Source organism: Melopsittacus undulatus, chromosome 11 (genome assembly GCF_012275295.1).
Source record: "Melopsittacus undulatus isolate bMelUnd1 chromosome 11, bMelUnd1.mat.Z, whole genome shotgun sequence".
NCBI classification, from domain to species: domain Eukaryota; kingdom Metazoa; phylum Chordata; class Aves; order Psittaciformes; family Psittaculidae; genus Melopsittacus; species Melopsittacus undulatus.
Genome location: NC_047537.1, coordinates 7,862,664 through 7,886,933, shown reverse-complemented (window position 1 = coordinate 7,886,933; position 24,270 = coordinate 7,862,664). Strand labels below are relative to the sequence as shown.

The 24,270-nt window shown below is 49.1% G+C and overlaps 1 protein-coding gene across 2 annotated transcripts in view; it reads right to left on the bottom strand.

Moving 5' to 3' along the window:
• ASTN2 (astrotactin 2) overlaps positions 1-24,270 on the bottom strand; it is a 328,524-nt gene that overhangs the window by 148,144 nt on the left and 156,110 nt on the right. For both annotated transcript variants that reach the window (XM_034067350.1, XM_034067351.1), the window contains one exon: positions 2,194-2,344. In XM_034067350.1, the coding sequence (XP_033923241.1) occupies positions 2,194-2,344 (151 nt within the window). The remainder of the gene's footprint in view (positions 1-2,193; positions 2,345-24,270) is intronic.

The following is a 24,270-nucleotide window of genomic DNA, read 5'->3' as shown; positions in this document are numbered from 1 at the left end:
CCATCCCTGCTCGCACTGGAAGCGCGGCTCACACCAGAAGCGCAGCTCGCACCCAGAAGGCTCCAGGAGCCGGGCTGGGATGAGGAAGGGATGCATTACACAGTTCAGAAGGTACCAAATGTTCACACATTGGGGATGCAGCAAGCTCCAAAAGTCAGTTCCCGTCACCTATGACTTAACACCAGGGCTGGGGGCAGCACTGCCTGGCCACCCATTAGGCTTTTTCCCCAGACAATGGCCACGGACCATGATCAGAAACATGGGACAGCATCCTCCAGACCTCTGTTCCCTGTTGCTTGGGCCCTACAAGCAGGCTGTGGGTGTAAAACAGGGTTGGGAATGCTGGGAGAGATGAAGCACAGTGCATTTGATGTCAGCACCATGGGAAGCAGGGAGAGATGTGGACTGGTGGTGGGATGCAGCAGCATCTCCAAACTCCCCCCAGGGAGCTCAGCTCTGCTGTCCTCAGCCTGCAGCTGAGACTGAGGAGCTGGGGGGTTCACCCCATGACTGAAGGGTTGTGGAGAGGGGCAGAGCAGCCTCATGCTCCCGCAGTGGGGAGAAAAGGGGGTGAAAAACTGAGGGAGGAGAGAGAAGCATCTCTGCAGTTATCTCCTGTTCCCATTGGACGCATCGCCCTGGGAGCAGGGGGACAGGGGATCCCCTGGTCCCCATGTGTCCCCTCTTACTCATGCCTCCCAGGGAGGGGATGTACTCAGGAGAATGGCTCCTGCTGCATCTCCATCCTCCCCTGCTGCCCACTGCGTACAGTTTATCCTCTGCGTAAAGCCTCTCTTAGGCATTACAGAACAAGGGGTTATTCTCTCTGAGTGACTCAGTTGTCAATTTCCACCTCTCCATGCGCCACATGGAGCTCTAGGCCTGTAATTTATTGACAATTTCAATCTTAATATACCCTGACTTCTAAAAAGAGGCATCTCGTCCCCCAGCGACACAGGGAGATTGAGTCCTGATTGCTTCTGACAGTGTCTGGGAGGCACGTTGACATCGAGAGCAAAATAACACCCCAAAATAGGGGGGAACCCCCCCACCCCCACCCCCAGATAGAGTAAAAGGGAGGCTGGAAAAGGGAATAAAAGACAACAGGAAAGGAGAGGAGCACAAGAGGGAGATGGCACCAGGTGCTGCTGGTGACACATGAGGCTGTCGCACTAAATGGCCTTAACAAGCAACCAGAGAAGGGGATAATGAAAACGCCACCCCCGGGACAGCACCGCTTCAGCCTGACCTTTCCCTGTGCCACATGTAAACATCTTCAATAAATAAAGAGCCACTGAACTCCTGCCTCTGCTCACATGGGAGGGATGGGGCAGCAGGGGCTCAGCCTGCAGAGAGAAGGGGCAGAGGTCTGGGGGGCTTTGGAGCAACAGGGATGGGTTTGGAGGGCAGTGGAGCAAGGAGCAAGCTCTGGACCCCTCGCTGGGGTCATCACCCGCTGCTGGGCAGACAACAAGGGATGCTCCGGGTTTCCCGCATCTTCCCAGGGCTCGACTCCCCAAGGGTCAGTGTCACAGCAGACCCACACCACCTCCACACACAGGGAATCATAGAATCAACCAGGTTGGAAAAGACCTTTAAGATCAAGTTCAAACTCTACCCCAGGAAGTGGTGATTTTGCTGTCAAGGTGAGATGGGGTAGAGCTCTGCTGCTCCCACCTGGAAGCATGGTGAAACCCCTCCATACATCAATAGCTTGGAGCATTTCAGAGCCTTTGCCCAAAACTAATGGCCTAAGGTCTAATGGGTCTTTCAGAGGGGCCTCAGTAGATTGTCTGGCAAGACATGAGCATGTTCAGAAACAAATCAAAGCTCTGAGGGTGTCAGAGGAGCCCAGAGCAGGAGAGGATGGGGAGATGCCTTCATCTTCCTCCCACACTGGGAAGCACACGGCAGGATTAAAAGCAAGGCTGCTTCTGGCCTGTGCTCTCTTGACAAGCAGGAAAACACCCATCAGCCTCAAGCTTTTCTCTTTTGCTCATCTGAGCCCCTGGGCTGCTTCCCTGAGGTCCTTCAGACATACATGTTCTGCTCTGAAGGCCCCAGGGAGAGGGAGAGCCCACCACCAACACATACATCCCCTTGGCCGCATCCCTGGGGAGGGACGGGCAATGTCCCCGTCTGCTTTGCCCCCCAAACAGACACCAGAATTGGGATGAGCACCCATATACCTACCACACAGCCCGTGGAGTCCACCTTGCGATCCGAAACGCACTTGAAGTTGCGGGTGCAGCCACCGTTGTTGCGGGAGCAGTCCCGGACCGGCCCGAAGGAGGAGAGTAAGTCATTGATGGTTTCAAAGTAGGTGGACAGCATCGCTTCTTCCCTTGGAGAGAAAAGGCACCGTTAGGGCCGGCAGGGAGCTGGGAACACATGGCATTGGTAGGGGAAGCCATAAAGACAGCTGCTCGGGTAAAATCGTGGCATCCCAATTAGCAAAACCAAGTCAAAGGAAGCTTCCCAAGAGGATTAAGGCTTTGTGATTATACTATATGGAATCAGTTTGCTGCATAAGTGACATTCTTGATGAAAATCAACCAGTTATGGGGATTCAATGACACTATCTACCATTTCCATGCAAACTAGCAAAGAAGGGATACTTTTTTAGTAGCCTGGAGTTGTGTATGTGATTCCAACCCCATACTAGACAACAGTGAATCTACAACAGTGAAACTCCCCCTAGACATTCCACAGCTGGGACAAGCCTCCCTGAGCACCCATTCCTCATCCATCACCTGGGGACACTGCCAGAGCTGGAAATCCACATGAAACCTGGCTTTGCACCAAGATGTGGATGTGGTGGCTCATTCCCATGCCTGGTTCTGGGTGACCTGGAGCAGGGAATGCAGGGATGGGGACAGCCATGCTTTGACAGCCCTCTTAAACAGGGGGGAAGCATAAGAACAAGAGAGTTCTGCACACAGCAGATTCTCTCTGTGACAAAGCATCCAGGCACTTTGCTTTCTGCTGGATTCCTGCAAAGGGAACACAGATGCTTGTCAAGAGCTTTAAGCATCTCCAAGGTATTTGTCATCTTCAAAGCACATTTTCTATATTAGCCTCTACTTGCAATCCATCTTGGCCAATAGATCCCATCATCGTCTCACCAACAGGACAAAGAGATTAAGCCAAGGTCACAGAACAAGTCACTGATGGCAAAGGACTTGACCTCCACAAGCTACTTATTAGATCCTTATTCACACAGGACTGCAAACAAACACTGACCCCTTCTGACCTTAAAATAAGCCCTGAAGCAATGCCAGGAGTCACAGGTTTCCCCTGCTCTCCCATCAGCACTGAAGCAGCCACACAGTGACTCAATACCCAATGCAGGTCTCCCTGTTTTGGGATGGTTTTCATTTGATAACCCCATGCTTGGCAATGAAACGGTGATGGAGGAATATTCAGCAGCCCCTGAGGACCACAGCACTGCTGTGTGGTGCTAGCACTGCATTCTCCATCAACAGAGGGACCCTGCACTCACACGCAGCCTTGCCAACACCAAATGCTCCTAAAAAATCATGAGTCAGGCATTAAAAATTATATAGATAATGAGATTAGCATAAAAACGATGAGATTTTAAAGTAAATCAAGCACTGGGTGGGTTGGGTTTTTTCATTCCCTACATTTGCCTTCTGCTTTCTGAGCCTTTAGGGTATAATCAAGTTTTTTTCCCTGCAAACTAAAGGGCTACAAACTACCCAGGCACCAAACCCAAAGATGTAAACCCTTGTGCAGTATGGAAGTCATGACTTGGCAGCGTCCAGATTTCCAGGCAATCACAGCATTCCAGAAGCTGGGACTTTCAACAGGGAAAAAAACATAAAACCAAGGAGAACTGGCACATCCCTGCTCTAGGGAAGTGGATGGAGGGCAGCTTCTCTGCTACCATGGGTCAAGGTGGATGAGGTGCCCCAGCACAGCGGTAGCTCCATGCCCTTCATGATGTCTCTGGCTGCATCATTACCCCACATAGCAAACTAATGTCTGCACTGTCTGCTTCCACCCCAATTAATGCTTCCCAATTTCCCTCTTGGTGATCAAGCTTCTGATATTCCCCCTTTTCTTGGCCCAGCTCCTAGATTTTCCAGCATATTTGGAGCTCAATCTCCCTCTTGTCCTTTCTTGGTGATGTTTCAAATATCTTTAGAGGCCCTTTTCTATTAGCACTCTGTTCCCACCAGAATCTGCAGCTCCTCTGAAGTGAGGGAGTGAGAACAGCGAGAATACATTAGATCAGGGCATGCATTTCTGCTGGAGAGATGATGGGGAGAGAAAGGGCATATTAGTTACTACCCAGAGTATTTACTAACCAAAAAACACTGTTTATTAATGTAGGGAGAATTATTTAAAACACATGACAACTCCTCCACCGCCCACCCAGAAAGCTCAGCCCCATCTGGTCCTCTCAAGGGGTTTCTCATCGTAGGTGGACTGAAAGAACTGTGCCCCCGTCCTCCATCCCAGCTTTTCCTTTTGGGTACCAAACAACCAGACCCTCCTGCAGCTCCCGCATCCCTGAAAGAAGATGAGAAGCTACAGCCGCCTTAGGTGGCGGAAAGGAGACTCTGGAGCTGGATAAGGATGGCTTTGGGAGGGCAGAGGATGAGAAGAGAAATCTTGCTCTTCAAAATCACGCCTGGCATAATGGTGACCTCTGACAAAGCACAGAGCAGGGGCTGCCGAGCTGGGACGAGCCATTAAGTGTATTAAAGTATTAACCTCCCTGGAAGGTGGGTCAGTGGAGCCAGAGGGAAGCGTTCAAGTGTCACCTGCAAGAGGAGAGGGGTGATGCTACTGCCTGCGGATGGAGAGAGGCTGTTTGGCCGGATCACTTCGGTGTCATCTGTTGTTAAGTCAGAGGAGCATCACTTTGAAACAGCGCACTGACAAGGGGGATGGCAGCAGATGAGAGGGCTGCTGCGATGCTCGGAGTGAGCTGGGAGCAAGCTTTGCTTTCACAGAATCATAGAATGGTTTGGGTTGGAAAGGGCCTTAAGATCATCCAGCTCCAGCCCCCTGCAACTGGCAGGGATGCCACACACTAGACCATGGCATCCAAGGCTCTGTCTAACCTGGCCTTGAACACTGCCAGGGATGGAGCATTTACCACTTCTCTGGGCACCCTGTGCCAGCCCCTCAGCACCCTCACAGGGAAGAGCATCTTCCTTATGTCTAACGTGCCTAACCCAGAGGGGCTTAGATGGAGGCACTGCTAGCCTCAGAGGCTCCTTTTAATTAGGGGGGATGAAGAGCAATAATTAACTATCCACTTCCCACAGTGAGACTGGGATAACCATCACAGAGCAGATGACTTCCTACCCCTGCCCATCCTTTTCTGCTGCTGTACAGGACCATAGCTCTCATCCCCAGATCTTAGAGCTGGAGAGAAGACTGTGCAGACAAGGCAGGAGCAACAGCAGCATCCGACCACCACTGCCCGGGCACGCCACATTAGGCCAGCACTGATAGATGAATCACTTTCCCTGCAGTAACAAGCTGCCTGCAAAAGAACAGCTCTTTTCTCTTGTTCTCCATCTATCCGTATTGAATTTCACTGAGTAAACCCCAGATCCCATCTGACACGGCAGGATGGAGAAGTCGAGCTCCGTAGTTCGTGCCATGCTTGGAGCACACTGGAGAGCCAGGGGAAGCTGCCGGTGTCCCTCGGTGGACACAGGCACTGAAACCACAGGGACCAGGTAGGGCTCAGTACTGGTGTGATGGGGCAGTTCCCCACCACCCTGAAGCAGATGCCAGGTCCTGTTAAAAAAGGGCATTTTGGAGTGAGCAATGTAATTTCTGGTGCCAGATTCTCTCCAGAAATAGACAACTAATATGCAAGCACATGCACATGCTATTTCTTTTAACTCTCCAGCCCTCTCAAAGACACACGCAGACACCCAAATGATACACTCGCAAATGAAATGCACTCCCTTCCCTACCAGCACCCACTGATTACATCCCCAGCAGCAGTAAAACCATCTTTTCTAACCACCTCTATTGCCACCAATGGTCAGTGCACAACAGCAGGGCTCTGCCTGACCTTTGTGCAGCTCCCATAGCGCAGACCACAGCACCCATCCTCAGCCAGCCCTGTGCCACCTCCCATCACCAACCTCATCTCCATTCCCTTGAAAATCCTTTTCCCCACCCTCTCCCCTTGTTGCAAACCCTCATTAATGAAGCAGATTCAGTGACAGATATCACTGGGGGTTATTTATTCATGAAATACCAACACCGTGCAATTCTCAAAGCCTCCAAAGCACTCATCTCAATGAGCTCAGCGCATCGCCGTGCCTGTTCTCTCCAGCTCATCCTGGAAGGGGATTAGTGGGTGTTATCCATTCAGCTGCCCCTTTTTATTGCCTCCTAATGGTTAAAGACTTCGGTGCCTTACAAAGTTAACCAGCACTGAGAAAAACAAAGAATCCGATGTGAGCTGGGGACTAAGCCAGTGCTGCTCCAACCATCTGCTCCCCTGAGCTGTGTTTGGAAAGGGATCAAGAGGAGATTTGGGGGTCCTGAGTTGCTAGTGATGGGGCTCAATAGCAGCAAAAGGTGTGAGGCTGTGCCACCTGCTTCACCCCAAAGGAGGGACCAGTGCAGAACAGGGACCCAAACCCATCCAGCGCACCCCAGGCAGGACACCTCGTGTCCAGCAGTTCATATTGCTTCCTGCTTCCATTGGCAAGACCCCTCTTATCAGCAGCTTCAGAGCTCATGCTTTTGTAAACCAGCACAGAGCAATTTACACCCAGATTCTGCATTTTTCAGCTTGACTGAACAATTCTGACTGGTTTTGGCCACAGAACAACTGCTGTGCTGCGAGGCTTGAGAAAGGGTTATTCTATTCACTGCACAAAGTCCACTGGAGAGGTGTCTCCCTGCTCAGAGACCCTGTTGTGTCCAGCTAGTGGTTAAAGCTGGATGTCCTCTGCCTTCATCCTTCTCCCCTGCCCCATCAGATCATCTCTGATCTGGCTTTACCCTTAGGGACCTTCCCCTTTGCCCTGTGGATGCTCACATGGAAGCAGTGGCTGCTTTCCCCTTCTAGCCCCCATGATGGCCCATCCAGCCCTGAAAGCTGAAGTTTAGCACCCATCTCTGTGGGACAGCTTCCAGGGAAAGCTGTATTTTTCCTTAGGGAAAAATGCCTCCAAGGCAAACACAGCCCTAGACCTGCAACAGCTCAAATACATGTCCATGTGGCAGGTAGGTTATTTCGTCCCTAACAAACTCTCTCTGAGCATCATCTGTATTCTCACTTATTTCTTCCTCTCCTGTCTTCCTCTGCTCCTTTTCTCTTCTCCCTCACATCTCTTTTCCTCCACTAAACCCCCACCTTCCCCTGCTGCTCCAGCCAGCACTGCAATCATTAGTGAAGCTGCCAAACTCTTCCTCAAGTTTCAGAGTAAACTGCTCAAAGATATTAATGCCATCAGTGGAAGTGGGACCTGGCCCAGCCTTTTTGCTGTGTAAATGGTTCTGCCTCTGGAACTTCTTTCCCAGCCACGAATTGCAAATAACTGGGTGGAAACCAGTGAGCTGGGGAGGGAAGGTGCTCTCAGCTGCAAGCTTCAAATAGCAAATTGGAGGGGACATTGTAGATCAGAGCAGAAGGAAACTTAACCCAAGCCCTTTGTCCTGGGCTTTGTGCCCTGCAGCACTTGGGCTTGTTAAGGCTGGGAAGAGCTCAGTGTGTTCAAACAATGCCTGGCAAAATTCATCACAGCAATGGGCACAAAGGATCCAACACACGTATCCCAGCCCGGGATGCACTGCAAGATTCATCACCACATTTTGTATAGGAACATTACACAGAACTGCTGAAAAAAACCCAAATAGCATCTGTGAAGGTCAGCACTCAGGGCTGAAATGCTGGGATTTGACCCAGGACCCACCATGCCTGTGTCCACCCACCCCCCAGTGTCTCACAAACGTTAGTTTAGACTCACAGTGGCTGTACACGGGGTAGTATGCTCTTCACACTAAAGATGGAGAACCAGGGCAACAAGAGAGGAGGGTTAAAAGTGCTCACCACTGTTGAACGTCCAACTGGAGACGCTCTCAAAGTTATTTATAGGACTTTCAGCACTTCCAATGCTCACAGTACAATTCCAACCAGGTCTGACTGTGCCACAGGCTCCGCTGCTCTGTATGGAGCACCATGCAGCAAAACACCCCAATTACGATGAATGTGCAATAAAACGTCACCTGAGAAAAGTGGTCTCCAACTTAAAAGCAACAGAATATGTTTTTTTTTTTTTTTCCCAGGATTTCAGCCTTTTCCTTTTTCATTCTGCCTGCAGCAAAAGACCATTCTCTTTATAGCTCTTTCCTGCACCCACTAGGCCTTTTACCATGCCTGTAGTAGATGCAACAACCATCTCCTATGGTGCCAAACCATGAGCCACGTCCTGAGCAAACCTATCCGTGCACTGACCAAGCTGGGATGCCCTGCAAAAGTTCATCTCCAGCCCCACAACTGGAGGACCCAATGAGGATGTGACAGCTCCTAAGTCAGTCTGGAACTTTGGCACATTTAAGTTCACATCCTCAACCAGGTTTCTTAGCGCAGCACATGAAGATGTGTTTGCATGGACCAGATTCATTACTCTATGCAGAAACACCCAGTTTCTGCCCAGCACATCCACAGACTCTTTTCAGCCATACTAATAGTGCTGGGAGGCTTGAGGAAAAGCCACCATGGGGTCCTAAACAAGGAGAAATCCTTGCTTAAATAACATTGGAGGAACCATTTCAATGGAGCTACACTGATGTACCACAGCTGATGAGCTGCTTACTATGAATTTTCTGGGTAATCTCACTGCTTGTGGTGGTACTGTACGAAACACTTGCAAAGATGCTCTCCCAAAACCCTTGGGGTTCCAAGTGTGGAAAATTCCCCACCAAGCATCAATAACTTGCTGGAGAATCAATAAACCCACCACTACTGCTTCACCAGAGTGTTCTGAAGCTCACCTCAGCAACTAGAAAGGAAATTAAAGCAAAACCAAAGCAAAACCAAGCCCATCAGAATAAAGGCGAGCTTGGAAAGCCCGTGGCACGCAGCAAACATCCCAGGGGATGCCGGGGCTCTCCACTTCATTGCATCCCCCTTGGAGGCAGCAAATCTGTCATGTGAAGGACCAGGATGTCATGGATGAAATAGAATCATAGAATCATAAAATGGTTTGGGTTGGAAAGGACCTTAAGATCATCCAGTTCCAACCCCCTGCCACGGGCAGGGACACCTCACACTGAACCATGGCATCCAAGGCTTTGTCCAACCTGTCATTGAACACTGCCAGGGATGAGGCATTTTCCACTTCTTTGGGCACCCTGTGCCAGTGCCTCACCACCCTTACAGCAAAGAACTTCTTCCTTATATCCAACCTGAATATATAGTTTCAATTATAAATCAAATAAGTTTAATTTAATTCTAAATAAGATAGTTTTAACCCATTTTTCCCTCTGTTTCAGGGAAGCATCATGGTTATGGCTTCAGCCCTGCATGAGCCAAAGGCAAATGCAGGCAGTGCTGGCTCAGTCTCCCAGGCAACCTCAGCATAAGGAGGTGTAAGAAAAGGGGCATGAGTCTTAGTAGGGATGATGAAGCATGGTCAGTAGCTGTGCTGGGAATCACATGTGCCAGCACCTGCTTTACTGGGGCTTATAATGAATCCCAAATTTAGCAGGTTGCCTCTCCTGCATGGTGACTGTACTGTTAGGATGCTCCTGTGTGTCGGACACCTGGACAGCAAAATGCAGGATGGGGTGCGATGAGACAGGATGGGATTTGATGGGATGGGACAGGGGCTTGGAGCACAGCAAGAAAACCCATGCTAAGCATATAGGAACAGCAGACAGGAGGAGAAAGAACACTGCCAATTATCATGTCCCACATCGACCACCATGGCACATCATGGCAAAAGGGACGGCCATTTCCCTGCCTTCCCACTATCCCATTCTCAGCTTATTTAAGATTCAGCTTTCCCAGCCATTTTCAAATCATAGAATCCCAAACTGGTTTGGGTTGAAGGGACCTTAGAGCTCCTCCAGCTCCAACCCCTGCCACGGGCAGGAGCCCCTTCCACTGCAGCAGCTTGCTCCAAGCCCCTGTGTCCAACCTGGCCTTGAACACTGCCAGGGATGGGGCAGCCACAGCTTCTCTGGGCACCCTGTGCCAGCGCCTCAGCACCCTCACAGGGAAGAGCTTCTGCCTAAGAGCTCAGATCAGTCTCCCCTCGGGCAGGTTAAAGCCATTCCCCTTGGCCTGTCTCTGTTATAATGTCTCCCCATCTCTTCTCCAGGTTTTTCTTGAGATCCCAGGCTTTATCCCGCTACCTGTATCTTCTTTGGAGCCTCAACAGCCACATCCCAGCAGGTCTCAGGGGCTCGTTGCCCTATCACACCACACCAGGAAAATGTCCTTTCTCTGCACGTTTTCTACCTGCACCTCATTAGCTTCATTAGGATCTAATTCTTCAAGGTGAGGACTTAACTCTAGCTATTTCCAATGGGTCAGTACTGGCAAAACTGCTTCCCTCCTTCCATACAACTGCAGAACCCGAGCTCCTTCCTGCTACTACAGCTGCTCCCAGCTCATGTTTTCAGCTCCTGTTTCCCTCTGCTGACTGTGTTACAACCAGCCAGAGCCAAACATACCTAATTCAGCTTCATTAACATTAATTATTAAGTTATGAATCACACAGGCTCAGATGAGCCTGACCCATCCCTTCCCGTACACTGCTCCTCCAAACTTCAGCTGCAAAGAAAAGCTTTAGAATGTGAAATCAAAATGATGAAAACATGGCAGCAAACCAGAAAAGCAAGGTTTTAACACCTTAAGTAGCAAAAAACAAGAGTAAAAAAGATCATTTAGCCCATGAGGAACACACAGCACCAGGCTCAGTGAGGAGCCACCAAGCCCCTTGCACCACTGCAATCACCAATAAAGACCTTTTGGTGAGGGGTTGAGGCAGCTCCAAATATAGGAATTCCAACAGTTAGAGCAGTGGTGGAATCTGCTTGTTCAACACGCAATCAATAGCAGTAATATGTATTAATTGACAGCAATTGCACACTCATTAACTCACAGAGTAATATGTTTATCCAGCAAAACAGATCACGCTATTGGGGTGGGGATTATCAGGAAAGGCAGCGATGCATGATTAAAACACACAGAAATTAAATGATCGAATGATTTCTTTCTACTACTCCATACTTGCACTAGCTCAGCTTGCCCAGCAGTTCCTTACATCCCATCCTCTCAAGACCATCATTTTTTTCCTTGTAAATACATGTCCAGCTTCAATATCGGAAGAAAAAGCAACCGGAGGATATTTTTCATGCTTGGAGGTAACGTGGTGATAACATGGGTGGAAAATCTGCACAGAAGGGGAAGTGAGAGGACCCAGGAAGGGTCTGTGGCCAAGCAGACCTCACCAATGCTGCTAGCAAGACCTTCTGCAGGCTGCATATAAGGAGACATCCAATACCCCTACCAGCTTCACACTGACCACAGAATCATGCTGTGACCAAATGCAAGGCCAGCCCGGGGCCAGATCCTCCCTAAGGAAGCAGCATGGGCTCTGCTGTTATCCCCACCTTGCAAAAAACTGCTTGGATGCATCCCAGCCCTTCCTGCAATCCTGCCACCCAAATCCAGAGCATCCACCAAATGCAGCACCCCATGGTTAAATTTAGAGGGAGCAAAGCCCTCCGTGGGGATGCCACTTTCAGGCTATCTCTGCCTGGATGGTGGGATCTCCAATGGTAACAAGGGTCCTGCAGAGCATCTGCTCTGCAACACAGACCCAGGCCAAGTCTCAAAGGAAAGATGAGCACTGCAAAGCTGGTGAGATATCAAGGTCCATCAAGCATCCCACAAATGGCAGCCACACAACAAGGATACACACAAGTCCGTGCATGCAGAAGTATAATAAAGGAAATTAGAAAGGTTCCAATGTCACATACACAAAACTTATGGAAACATGAGAACTACAGTTGCCAGGGCAACCTTCATGCAGTCTTTGGTAATAATGCACTTTGATGAAGGTGTTAATTGCAAGACCACACACAAGAGGGTTATCTGAAATACCTCTCTTCAAGTGCCAAAGATGCTGTGCTGTAGCCCCATACTTTTGGATGCCTGAAACGGTCCGGAGCTCAACATTTAGGCATCCCAAAAAACATATCTGAGTACCTATGAACATCCACAGGCTTCTCAGCACCCCAAAACCAACTTCATCTGCAGCTTCTCTGCATCTTGTTTTCTTTCTGTTAAAGGTCACATAGCTCCTACTTTATTGTATTTGGATGCTGCTCTGCACGCACAATTACTCAGCTCCTCATGGGTTGCTTATGCCCTGCTCAGCACCAAAAAGCAGTAGTATTTCATAACCAATAAACCGATTTAGTTCCCGATCTCCCTGTTATCATCCCCACTTTACAGATGGGGAGCTAAGGCCCAGGGAGAGTAACATAAAAAACCATCCCCTACATTACATGCACCAAATTTGAGACATTTAGACTTGATTTTGCAGAGTGCTTAGCATTAAATGACACTTCCCCTGCTCAGAGCACAGCTCTCATTGACTTTGGTTGAAGTTATTACAGCTCCACATTAATGCAGATCATTCCCAGAGCAGGTTCATCCGCTGTGCTGAGAGAGGCAAAGGTGAAAAACGAGGATACGATCATGCCATTAAAGATGGTTCCACAATGGATGAGCATACAGAGGCTGCCTGAAGGCTGCACAGCAAACTGACCCTGGCACCTCCCGGCTTTGCAGTTTTGTAAACTTGAGAATCTTGGCTAAAGAGGAGCTTAATGGGAGTTTTATTCTGGGCAGGGAGGACAGGGAAGGTGCTCCCTCTGGAAATAGGACATTCAGCAGCAGCAGTTGCAGGATGTAGCATCACTCAGCTTTCACAAGCACCACTCTCTCTGGGCAAGTTCCTACCTGCCCATTCACCATCCTCTTCCCCTCTTATCCCAGTACAGTCCATTCATCTCCCCCATTCTCCCAGTTCCTCATCCCCATTAGACCCAAACTCTATTTTGGGGCAGCTGCTGTATCCCTCAGCCAGCATTTCAGAGCAGGGATGCTTGGCCATGAGGATCGATGCCGACTCGCTGCTGAAATCAAACAAGGCTTCACACTGTGTGCAGTGATTCAAGTTCTTCAAAAGCACTTTTAAGCTGCCCAAATTAAGGTGGTTCTTTGCTTGTCAAAAGAGAGACCCTCCACAAAACGTCTGCCTCGATCCTCTGCTACAGTTTTGCCTGGGGGAAGAGAAGGAAATCTTAGCAAAACAAGCAATCGAGCAAAAGCCTCGACAGAAGGCTTGGGATCTCTCATCATAAATTATTAAAGGCTGAAAACAGGAGATGGGTCAGGCCACCCCAGCACCAGGCCCTGGTTACAGCCCTGGTTCAAATAAAACCACACAGATTCTATGGGGCATAGTGAAAACCAGCATTAATCTCACTGCTGTGATGAGCTCTGCGTGTCTCCTTGCTACCTCTCCCATAACCACTCCCAACGCAGCTTCAGGCAGATCCCCAGAAGGAACTAAGCACTCAGCCACCTTCCCCTTGTCTTTGCCTTTCAAATTATTCAGCAAACTAAGATTTCAGGTCACTGCTTGTTCAGCATCCCAAAGGGATGAGCTAAAGGATTTTCTCATTTAAAACAGACATCTATTCTAGCCCAAAAGAGACCTGGGCTATGGCAGTTCCCAGATCTCCACCCTGCTTTCCCAGCCTAGAAATAGGGAATCTGCTTGCTGGTGGGAATGTGGAAGGAACAGACTGGAACTGAAGGACCACAGCCCATGTGCTGGCTCCATCCCCTGCTCTGCTGCTCAGCCTTGGATATGCACAGCCCCATTGATGCTGCAGCTCGTCCCCAGCCCCACAGAGGCAAAGATGTCTTACAGTGCCCCACAAATGCTGGGGGTAGACCCAGTACTGGGTACAGCGTGAGGGGCTGTATCTGCCTTCAGTCATCAGGAGCATTTTGCAATGGCCAGCTTGACAATCTCAGGACGGGGTTCAGACCTCAGCATCCACATAGGCACCAATAAGTCATTGGGGTCTTCGTTCCCTTTTATAGCCTATAAGGGTATTATGGGCAAGTTCTATGTTCTCAAGGGTGACTTCAGATCTGACTTTACAGCCATTCATGAGGGTCACCAGGAAAAGCTGGACTTTGCAGGGAAACTGGGAGAGAGAGAAGGTTACCCTTCAGCCTGTTGTTTCCCTGCATCCAGGCAATGTGGCACTCAGGCATCATCCCAGATCCAGACACCCTCATTACACACTGATTATGGCTTTTCTCAGAATACATATGAAGCATTCAGATGTGGAGGTGATAAGCAGTTTAGAAATGCCAATAGAACGAGATTAGATAAATAGGAAACAGCCAGGGCTGCCGGATCAGTTATCCATGCTCTGATTTTTCACAGATGCTCTTATCGATCCACTGGGAACAGTGTTGAGTCCCTGAGAAACTGGGTGCTGGGGATCAGCAATCTCCACACAGGCAGGGATGAGTGTTGGAACAGCTGATCCCTCCCCTGGTAAAAGATGGTTGCTGCAGGTAGGATGTCCCATGCAGGAGCCCCTACAGACCTCAGCACTTCATCCATGTGGCTCCACCAGAATCCATCCAGCTGAACCCCTTGAAAGCCACAGATGGTTGACCTTTACCAACCTCTCTGCATGCCAGGGATCATGTAGAATCATAGAATCAACCAGGTTGGAAAAGCCCTTTAAGTCCATCCAGTCCAACCATTCCCAGCACTGCCAAGGCCACCCCTAACCCATGGCACTGAGGCCTCGTCTCCACGCTGTGTGAACACTTGCAGGGCCGGTGCCTGCAGCCCTGCCCTGGGCAGCCTGTTCCAATGCCTGAGCACCCTCTGGGGCAGGAATTGTTCCTCAGCTCCATCTAAACCTGCCCTGGTGCAGCTTGAGGCCGTTTCCTCTTGTCCCATCCCTTGTTCCTTGGGAGCAGAGCCCAGCCCCTCCTGGCTCCATCCTCCTGTCAGGCACTTGTAGGGAGCCATCAGGTCCCCCCTGAGCCTTCTCTTCTCCATCTGACCCCCCCCCCCCAGCTCCCTCAGCTGCTCCCCATCTCTCTTGTGCTCCAGGCCCTGCATCAGCTCCAGTGCCCTTCTCTGGCCCCGCTCTGGCCCCTCAAGGTCTTGCTTGTAGTGAGGGGCCCAAAACTGAACACAGGATTCGAGGTGCAGCCTCACCAGTGCTCAGTGCACGGGGACGGTCGTTGCCCTGACCCTGCTGCATGGAGAAAGGGGTAAGAACCCATGAGAAGCAGAACTAGAGCTTTATGGAAAACCAAACCCATGAGGTGCACTTTAGAAGCCACACACGTGGGTCAGTTCCTGGTGATGTATTTATGCATATGTATACATATAAGCACAGCTTTGCTGCTATATATAGCACCTTCCATCAGCAACGCTCACTGGCTTTGAAACTGCCAGGTGAGTGTCCACAGACAGAGGAACTGAGGCACAACCAGATTATTTACAGCTCGTTCCCACAAGTCCTCTTTGAAGTTGGAATCCAATTAATTTTATACCTGGGGAGAGATTTGCATAGGGATTTTCCATCCATATGGGCAGGAGTTTCAAAAGGACTCAGCTCTTATCCAGGCACCCAATGCAGGCTGTGCTTCCCAAGGTGTCCAGCATACATTACTAGCTCCTCGGAGTACAGCTCACTTTGGCACAAGGGCAGCACCCTCCTTGGTAAGACATTGGTCACCCAGCCCCTTCCCTGAGGATATCACCTCCATGGGTCTGGTCTCCAGAAGTGAGGATGCTGCTGCCTTTGGAAGGGACCCATCTCTCCTCTGCCTGGAGATGTGGGCACCTCAGAACAAATTCTTTCCTATCATGAAGAAAACGAGGGCTTTCTGCTGGTTGTGAAACCCTTGAACAAGCTCAGCCCAGGATCAGAGAGATGCCACTGGGCCACAGGGGAAGTGATGGACATTGGTGGTTGCGGGAAGGCCAGGAGCACCCTGTGCAGCAGCCACATTTCATCAAATCACCTTGGCTGTCACCTAAAACTGCACCAACACCGCTACAAGGGTTTGTCTCCTATCCCCCCTGCAAAGACGTGCCACCACAGCAAGCAAGCACAGCCTGCAGAGATCTCAGCGCAGCCACACACTGTGCCCAAGCTGCAAACACTTTGGGACAGGAGCTGTATTTAAACCTGCATTTGGGGCAGGTCTCTTTACTGCACATCAATGAACCTTTCCTGATTTGCAGCCTCACAAATACCCCAGTGGAGAGGCGAGCAAGCCTTTACCATCCCTTTCCCACCCCATCACAAACCACAACCCCCAGGAGTCCATGGCGTGGTGCCTAAAACCCTCTGATCCAGGCGATAGCTGCAAAGTATCACCTTCAGAATTCAGAGGAAGAGACAGAGCTCCAAATGCACACAAAACCCCCAGAGCCTCACGTTTCACAAGCAAACAGCACCCCTGGGGATGGAGAGGGCAGTCTTGGCTGCAGCAGTGCCTGCCTGTAATGAGCTGACCCGCAGGCTCCCTCCTGGCTCTCCCGTTCCTGGGGTGATGCTGTGCATTTTTACCCTTGCCTGCAGCCATATCCAACAGCAGAGGCTGCCGAGCTGTGTCCAGGGCCAGGTGTGTTGAGAAAAAGGGAAAAATCAGCATTTAAAATTAGAAAAAGGAGGAAAATCTGGCAGTGAACTCTGCTGCATCCATTTTTGTTCCTGCTGAACCAAATTGGCTGCCATCAAAGTAAATGGCAGATGAAGAAAACATTGACTTTCTGCTTGGGTCAATAAACAAGATAAATTGAGTGGGGAGTTGAATGTGGAACAGGGAACATCATCTTTTACCTGAGGAAGAGAGAGGGTTAAAGGCAAAGAGGCTGAAGCAGGGCACGCTTCCATATCTCATGTAAGGAAGCTTTCACTTGGGAGCTCAGCACTGGGAGGCAGGAACCATGCAGCTTTGCCAGGGTTTGGGACTATGTTGTAAGGCTGGGTCTGATGTCCTTAAAACAGAACACCCCAGATCCAGAGATAAGATAACAGAGGATTCCATTCCCTCAACTGAGCACCTGCTGGTACCAATGCCATTTGCCTGGAGTCGGTGCAGAGCCTGCAGAGACTGGACCAGAAAGTCTCGAAGATGCCAAGGGTGGGATTTAGCCCACCCATCCCAAGGCAACCCAAGATCCACCTGGGAATGGACTCCTCCAAACTCACTGGGGGAAATGGGCTCATTTGGGGGATGATGCTCCTGTCCTAAAGGTTGTCAAGGATTGCAGCAAGAGTTGGTTGGTGCCCTCAGCAACACAGAACAGGTCTGTGATGATGAGGAAAGGCAGCCTCAGGAACCAGCTTAGACACAGATCTAAGGCTTATTTAAGCTACTCCTAAGTGCAGTCAAATCAGTCCCAGCCTATGACTATTGGAACTGCTTGCAATAGATGCCAAAGAGAGAAGGAGCAGCCTGTTATTTGCCTTTCTGAGGAAAGAGGAAGTCTTGAGCTCACAAATAGCATAAAAGACCATTTAAGAGAGAGACAGACATCCTCAACTACAGAAAAACCTCTCTGTGCTTCACACTTGCTTATACATCACAGATCTACCACGAAACACAAACATGTGAGATGTCAAAAGACCAGTGCCCTCAACAGGATTCACTGGCCTTATTGGGCTGTCCCCCTTTTTAGCCTCTAGACTACCCTAGGTCAGATCTGCCAAGCAGGGCTATTGATGGAGTGTGTAAGTGGAGGTACAGAGGGCTGAGTGGACCTCCAGGGTTGCTCACTAGTCCCAGACTCAGGTTTCCAAAGGAGCCATCACTTTGAAAGATCCACCTCCGTATTTTCACAGTATCATAGACTGATTTGTGCTGGGAGGGACCTTAAAACTGATCCAGTTTCAAACCCTGGGACACCTTCCACTAGAGCAGCTTTCTCCAAGCCCCATCTAACCTGGCCTTGAACACTGCCAGGGATGGGGCAGCCACAGCTTCTCTGGACACCTCATTCAACAGCCTCCCCTCTCTCAACAATAACCCCCAACTTGAAGCATCAATAAAGAACTGATGACACATTAAACCAGTGTCCTCATTAAACCAGCACCTTGCTATCACATAAACATAGACTGATTTCAAAGTTCAACTCGGAGCTCCTCTCTAATACCAAGCATCCCAGGACAGACATCTTCCCTCAACCTGTAAATCTGTCTGCATTATTAAGTGTGACATAAGGAATATATGTATGTATTACATCAATCCCTGAGTGGGCACTAAAAGCTCCACATCAAAGGTGTTTAGGAGAGCTGTGCTATGGTAGTGGAAGCATCTGGGGCTGGAGCCTGCTGGCAGTGATGGGAGCTGCAGCATCATGGTGAAAGATATTCAGTTTGATCCTCAATTCACAGGAGTGCAGGACATGGTCATCACTATTCCTGCCTGATTAGAGCTGTCAAAACCCATCAGGGGGAAGTTTGCTTGGAAACCCGCTCTCTGGCTGCACATTTAAGCAACAGGAGATTGATGGCAAGAGAAAAAGAGGAGGGGGAAAGACAGACGAGCATTTGCACACTGCAAGACCAGCCTCCTTCCTGCCCATCACATTTTGCTCCCCACCTGTATTTAGTGTCTATCTTAATTAAGAGCACAAAGAAAGAAGGAAAGGCTTCCATACTAATCCAAGATCTGGCTTGATGAGGATACCCAGGATACAGTTTGCTTCCTCTGAAAGGCATCAGAGACAGAGACATGTCCCTCCATGGTCCCAACACAAACCACCTCTGCCAGGGCAGGGAGCACTGGATGAAGATCTGTTGGGTGCCAGGAGCATCATCAGAGCCCATGGGTACAAATGGGAGCTGTGAGCATTGCATTGGCTCTCAGGGGAGATGGGGAGTACAAGAGGTCTGATCCCACCCCTACGGCAGAAATAAGCCTCTGCAAACGTGACCTTGGACAAAAGAGTCTTTTTTGGAGGCAGAGCTCACCACAGAGGCAAAGCTGAGGATTTAGGAGCAAGAAAAGAGTTGGCAGTTGTATTTTTTACCATTTCACCCAAATAGGTTCTGTGTATGTATTTGTAAAAAGGGGGATCATAAAACATGAGCTTAACTTGTGCCTCCAAGTTTTATTCCCAATGGAAGGGCACTGCAAAGCTCAAACGCTACCTGATTGCTGGCCTGAGAACAATGACCTTGCTTTCACATTCTGGCCTCATAAACCTCAGAAGTCTCTGATTTGACCTGGGCAATATTCACCCCTATTTATCCAACTCAAAATTCAGCTTAAAGTAACACTCTTAAGGGTCTGCTCTGCAACAGGACAGGAGCAGAGTGTTCCTAGTGATAATGCCCCAGTTTGGGAGCTGCCATTTTGGGACCAGCTGCAGACTCGGATGGTGAATCCCTGCACAACATGCAGGATGTGTCAATTCTCCCAGCTCCTCATCTGTAAAACAGGGACAACAACAGTTTCCTATCTCCCACTGTGCCATGCAGTTAATTAATGCTCCTTTGAGTTGTGAAGATTAAAAGCAGCACAGAACTGCAAGATAGTGTTTTATCATTGTTATGAATGAAGCCTCCACTTGTTCTATCAGAGTGCACCTTAAAGCAGTACTGCTGTAGATGCTGTGACTTGTTCCCAGCAGCTGTACTACCCCTGGCACTCGCAGGAGTTTAACTGTAGACTGACAAGGAAGAGCTTTGAAGAAGAAAGAGAAGGAGAAAGAGAAGGAGAACAAACAAATAAGAATTCCACCACATTTTGTGCTTAGCACCTGGAGATGAAGCTCCCACCCTCCTGCGGGCTGGAATAAAACCAACCAAAGACAAGAGCATCTCTTCACCTCCTGTTCTTGCCTGTGTTTTACCTTCATCGGCTGCTGTAGCCCTGCATGTGCAACATAAGGACAGATCATGCTGCCAAGGAGCTCCAACAGCAAATTCAGATCACACAGCCACACAGGAAGGGTATATTGCCTCTATTTGATAGGAGGAAGAAATATAGCACAAGGCACTGAAATTGCCTGCTGGCTGTAGAACAACATGCCTGAACCACACAAAGGCATTCACAGAGCCCCTGCTCTGGTGGGGCCAACAGTTGACACCATCCAGACCACATCCCGTCATCCCAAGTGAACCAGTGGAAGGGACCATAGGAGCACTTCTCATCCCCAGCCCAGGGGCTCTCCAGCCCCTGTAAACCCTCCTTGCCCTTATTTGATGCTGTGAGCATCAAGTCCAGTGCAGCAGGTCCAGGTACACAGGCTCAATCCCTCTCCTGCTCTGAGCCGGTAACACCAGGCTAGCACATAGCAATAGAAAGCTCAGATCCTCGAGTACTTCAGGCAAATCACCTTTAGTTCCCAAATAGCCTGCATTTTTTAACAGAGGGCCAACATTAATTCCTTTGCTCCACCTCACATCTCTTTACCCTGCACCTCCCCAAGGCAGAAACCTCTCCTTGATACTTACTGCTCTCCTGACCCTTCAGCCAGCTTCTCCATGCCCTGCCAATGCAGCAGAGCTGCTTGCTGCTCTCCATCCCTCCTCCAGGGCCTCTCCAGGCCACCTCCACCCTGCCCAGGTGAAGGATCCGGATGCCTGAAGCACACCATGGCCACACTGCTCCCAGTAGGTGCTTTTCATGTTTAATTCAGAGGCTAGTTTAGCTAATCTCTGTTTTAATAATTCATCCCTTCCATCTTAATTTTGGTAGTTGTTGAAAATCCCTAATAAAACATTTAGGGTCTCTTTTAGTGAAGCAATGGTATGATTTACTTGATGGAATCCAGTCTTTGATGTCCTGTCTTAATTCCCTCCCTCCCACCATGCCTCAATCCTGTTTATCGCTGTGCCGGAGGTAAGAAGTTCTTGTCGAGTTTTGTAGCACTTCGATACTTGGTCAGTGTTAATAATTCAGCTGCCCCACATAGCTTGGATAAATCATGTAGCACATCAGCCTCTCCCCTTTACAAACAGCTCCTCTGCCACCATGAATCCCAGCATCGGGATCAGGAGGGACCAGGCAGAGCATCCCAACCAATGCAGGTCTGAATATGAGCAAAATATCCCAGGTACTAACTACATTGTGGGAAGAAAATACACCCTTTTACAACGCTTATATTTCATCCTCTACTGCCAGAATGGAGAAACATGCTGGGTTTTTGCATCTGTAATTGGGGAAGAACAGATGGTGAAGGCACAGTTGGAAGTAATACAGCCATTAAAATAATCTATATGACTTGTAATTCTCCAGCACGTAAGAGGAGGGCCTGCCTCTGCCTGAGTGCCCACCTGGGCTGAAAAATGGGGGGGAAAAACGGGGCTTTTGCAGGTTTGGGGATATTGAGGTGTTTTGGTGGGTTTGATGGGGTTTATCATTCCCCTTCTCATGAGATGCTCCTCTTAAGGCAAGCTGAGGAGCCAACAGCTGAACCAGAGCTGCTTCCACTGACTGTTCTACCCCCATGTGCCCTGTGGGGCAGATTATACCCCCAAGACATCCACTTAAAGCAACTGCTAGCTTCCCATCTATCTTAATAGATTTAAAATGATATAAACAGATGTAAAAAGAGCAGCAGAAAGTCCCAAGCACTTCAGGCAGGTAGGGATGTTTCTGTGCTTAACACAGATTTCAAATGGCGGTGATGGGAGAAAGAATTACACAAAACCACTCCAGCTGATTCATGAAAATGGAAAATTCTCAAGGCAATGCTCAGGCTTTGCCATCACCTCTATCACTTGCAAATCTCGAGAGCAAGAAAATGTATTATCAGAGTGAGAAAATTGCCCAGGAAAGGGCAGACATTTAGCCAATACATGGAAATGTATGGCCTTGCTCTGCACAGTTTCAGAGAGCTCTGAACCTCCAAACACCCCAACCACAGCATTGTTTGGTACCTGGCCTTTGGTCATGCTTTGTGTTGACTTTTTTCCATGCAGAATGCTACAGAAAAGGTTCTATTTCAATACAAAATGAAGAAAATACCTGAAATCTCCAAAAAACACATTGGAAGGAGCAATCCTTTCCCATGCAGATGCAGAGGCCTGCATCCCCATCCTGATGTATGGAAAGGAGAAGGAAAGGGAATCATAGCAACATCCCCTGTACCCAAGCATCTCATGTCCCTCAGGCACTGTGCTTCCCATGAACACCTCCCTGGGCTGGACACAGGGATGTTCTCAGCCAAAAACCTCTCCATCAGGCTTAAAACCCTCACTGTGATCACTAAGCAAGTACCTCTCCAAACCCTTCCTCTCTGCCCTGAACACACAGGAGCCAGCAGGACGTTACCTTGACAGCTGGCTTTGCTTTATGGAGCTGTAAATACATTTTTTAATAGGCTGGTGGCACGAAAGATGCGTTTTCAGGCTCGGAACCATCCAAAATTAACTACGATTCATTTCAGAGGGGTTGAAGGGGCGGAGGAAAGGGGAATGCAAGGCTGAAACCCACAGAAGATGAAAGCCTTGACAGAAACAGCCACAAAGCCCCTGCATAGCTGCCTTCTGGCTCTGGGAAGGAGATTAAAAACCTGAGCAGCATCAGGCTGAAGCAGACGTCACAGAGGCCACCTCAGGCCATGCTCATGCTCAGATAAGACTCTTTCTTATTATTCTTTTCCTGGAGACAACCCAGCCTTTGCTAACACAGGGCTCTGTGGCATCACTCACACGTTGGGCTCATCTAAACCAAGGAGAGGAGATGCTGGTGCCTGGGGTGACCAGGGGTTCCCAACTCTCTACCTCAGAGGGATCCTGCCCTGAACAACAGCATCTCCTCCTCTGTGTGTGTTCAGCAGTAGCAGTCATTTTTCTCCTTCTTAATAGCTGGTGCAGTGCTGTGTTTTTGACTTTAGCCTGAGAGCAGTGCTGATAGCAATACCTAAAACATCAGTGTGTTAAGTAACCCTTACTCCCATCAAGGACTGCTCAGTCTCATGCTCTGCCAGGGAGGAGGGGCATGGGAAGCCAGGAGAAAGCAGAGACAGGACACCTGATCCAAACTATCCAAAGGGGTATTCCATACCACAGCGCACCATGGCCAGGATAGAAACTGGTGGGTGGAAGTTACCTGGTAGGTGCAGATTGCTGCTCGAGTCAGGCTGGGTATCAGTCAGTGGGTGCTAAGCAGTTGTACTGGGCATCACTTGTGTTATTGTTTTTTCTCTTTCCCTTTTTAGTTTTATATCCTCTCCCCTTGTTATTTCCCTTATCATTATTAGCATTAGTGTTAGTAGCATTACTACTACTAGTATTAACAGTAGTTGTTTGCATTACACTTCAGTTACTGGACTGTTCTTACCTCAACTCATGGGATTTACATCCTTTCCATTTTCCTCCCCATCCCTCCAGGAGCAGAGGGGAAGAAGGGAGTGTGCAAGTGGCTATGTGGCTCTGAGCTACCAGCCGGGCTTAAACCACAGCAGTGTGTCAGAGCATTAAGCCTGACTTGCCTTCGTTAGCCCTGGTGCTGCTCCGCTGCCACCTAATTTGACTAACCCTTTAGTGCCTAATTTAATTACCCCAGCCCACAAAGTGACAGACAGCTGTTAAAAATGGTTATTGCATTATTAATACGCTCCAGTAATTTCCCATTAAAACTATACTGTTACTAATTCCCCCCCCCTTGTATTTCTTCCCTCTTAATTAGTCTATTTAAAACTTTGAAGGAATATTCTCTTTATGGTAAATGGGAGCGTCGAGCAAATTACATTTTTGATGGAATACTTCTGTGATAGGCCAGCAAATCAGAGCGTTGAGTTGTTAATTATTGTCAGAGTTTCCCACCATGCCTGCTAATGAGGCAGTCAATCTTCCCTGCCATTCCCAGAATATTAATGGAAGCCCGTTGGTATCAATTGTGTCACAGGGACAAGGCAGGGATCCCTCCCTTATGGGTGGCTATAGGGAAGGCAAGGAGGGCTCTGTGTTGGGAGGGGACACAGAGAGCTTTGGGATAGGCTGAGCCAAGAAGGGTTTGAAGCTGGATGAACCTCTTGGATATGCCTATAGGCGGTGTCAGCTCCTGTCAGACGCACTGGTCCCTGTCCCCAATTTGTGTCTACTTGCTGATAGAAGTATATCAGATTGACCCTTTATCTTTCTGTGATAAGAGAATTTGGTTGTTGGCCTTAAAAGGCAAGAGAAACACCTAATCTGTCTGGATTTCAGCTGATAACTTCATAG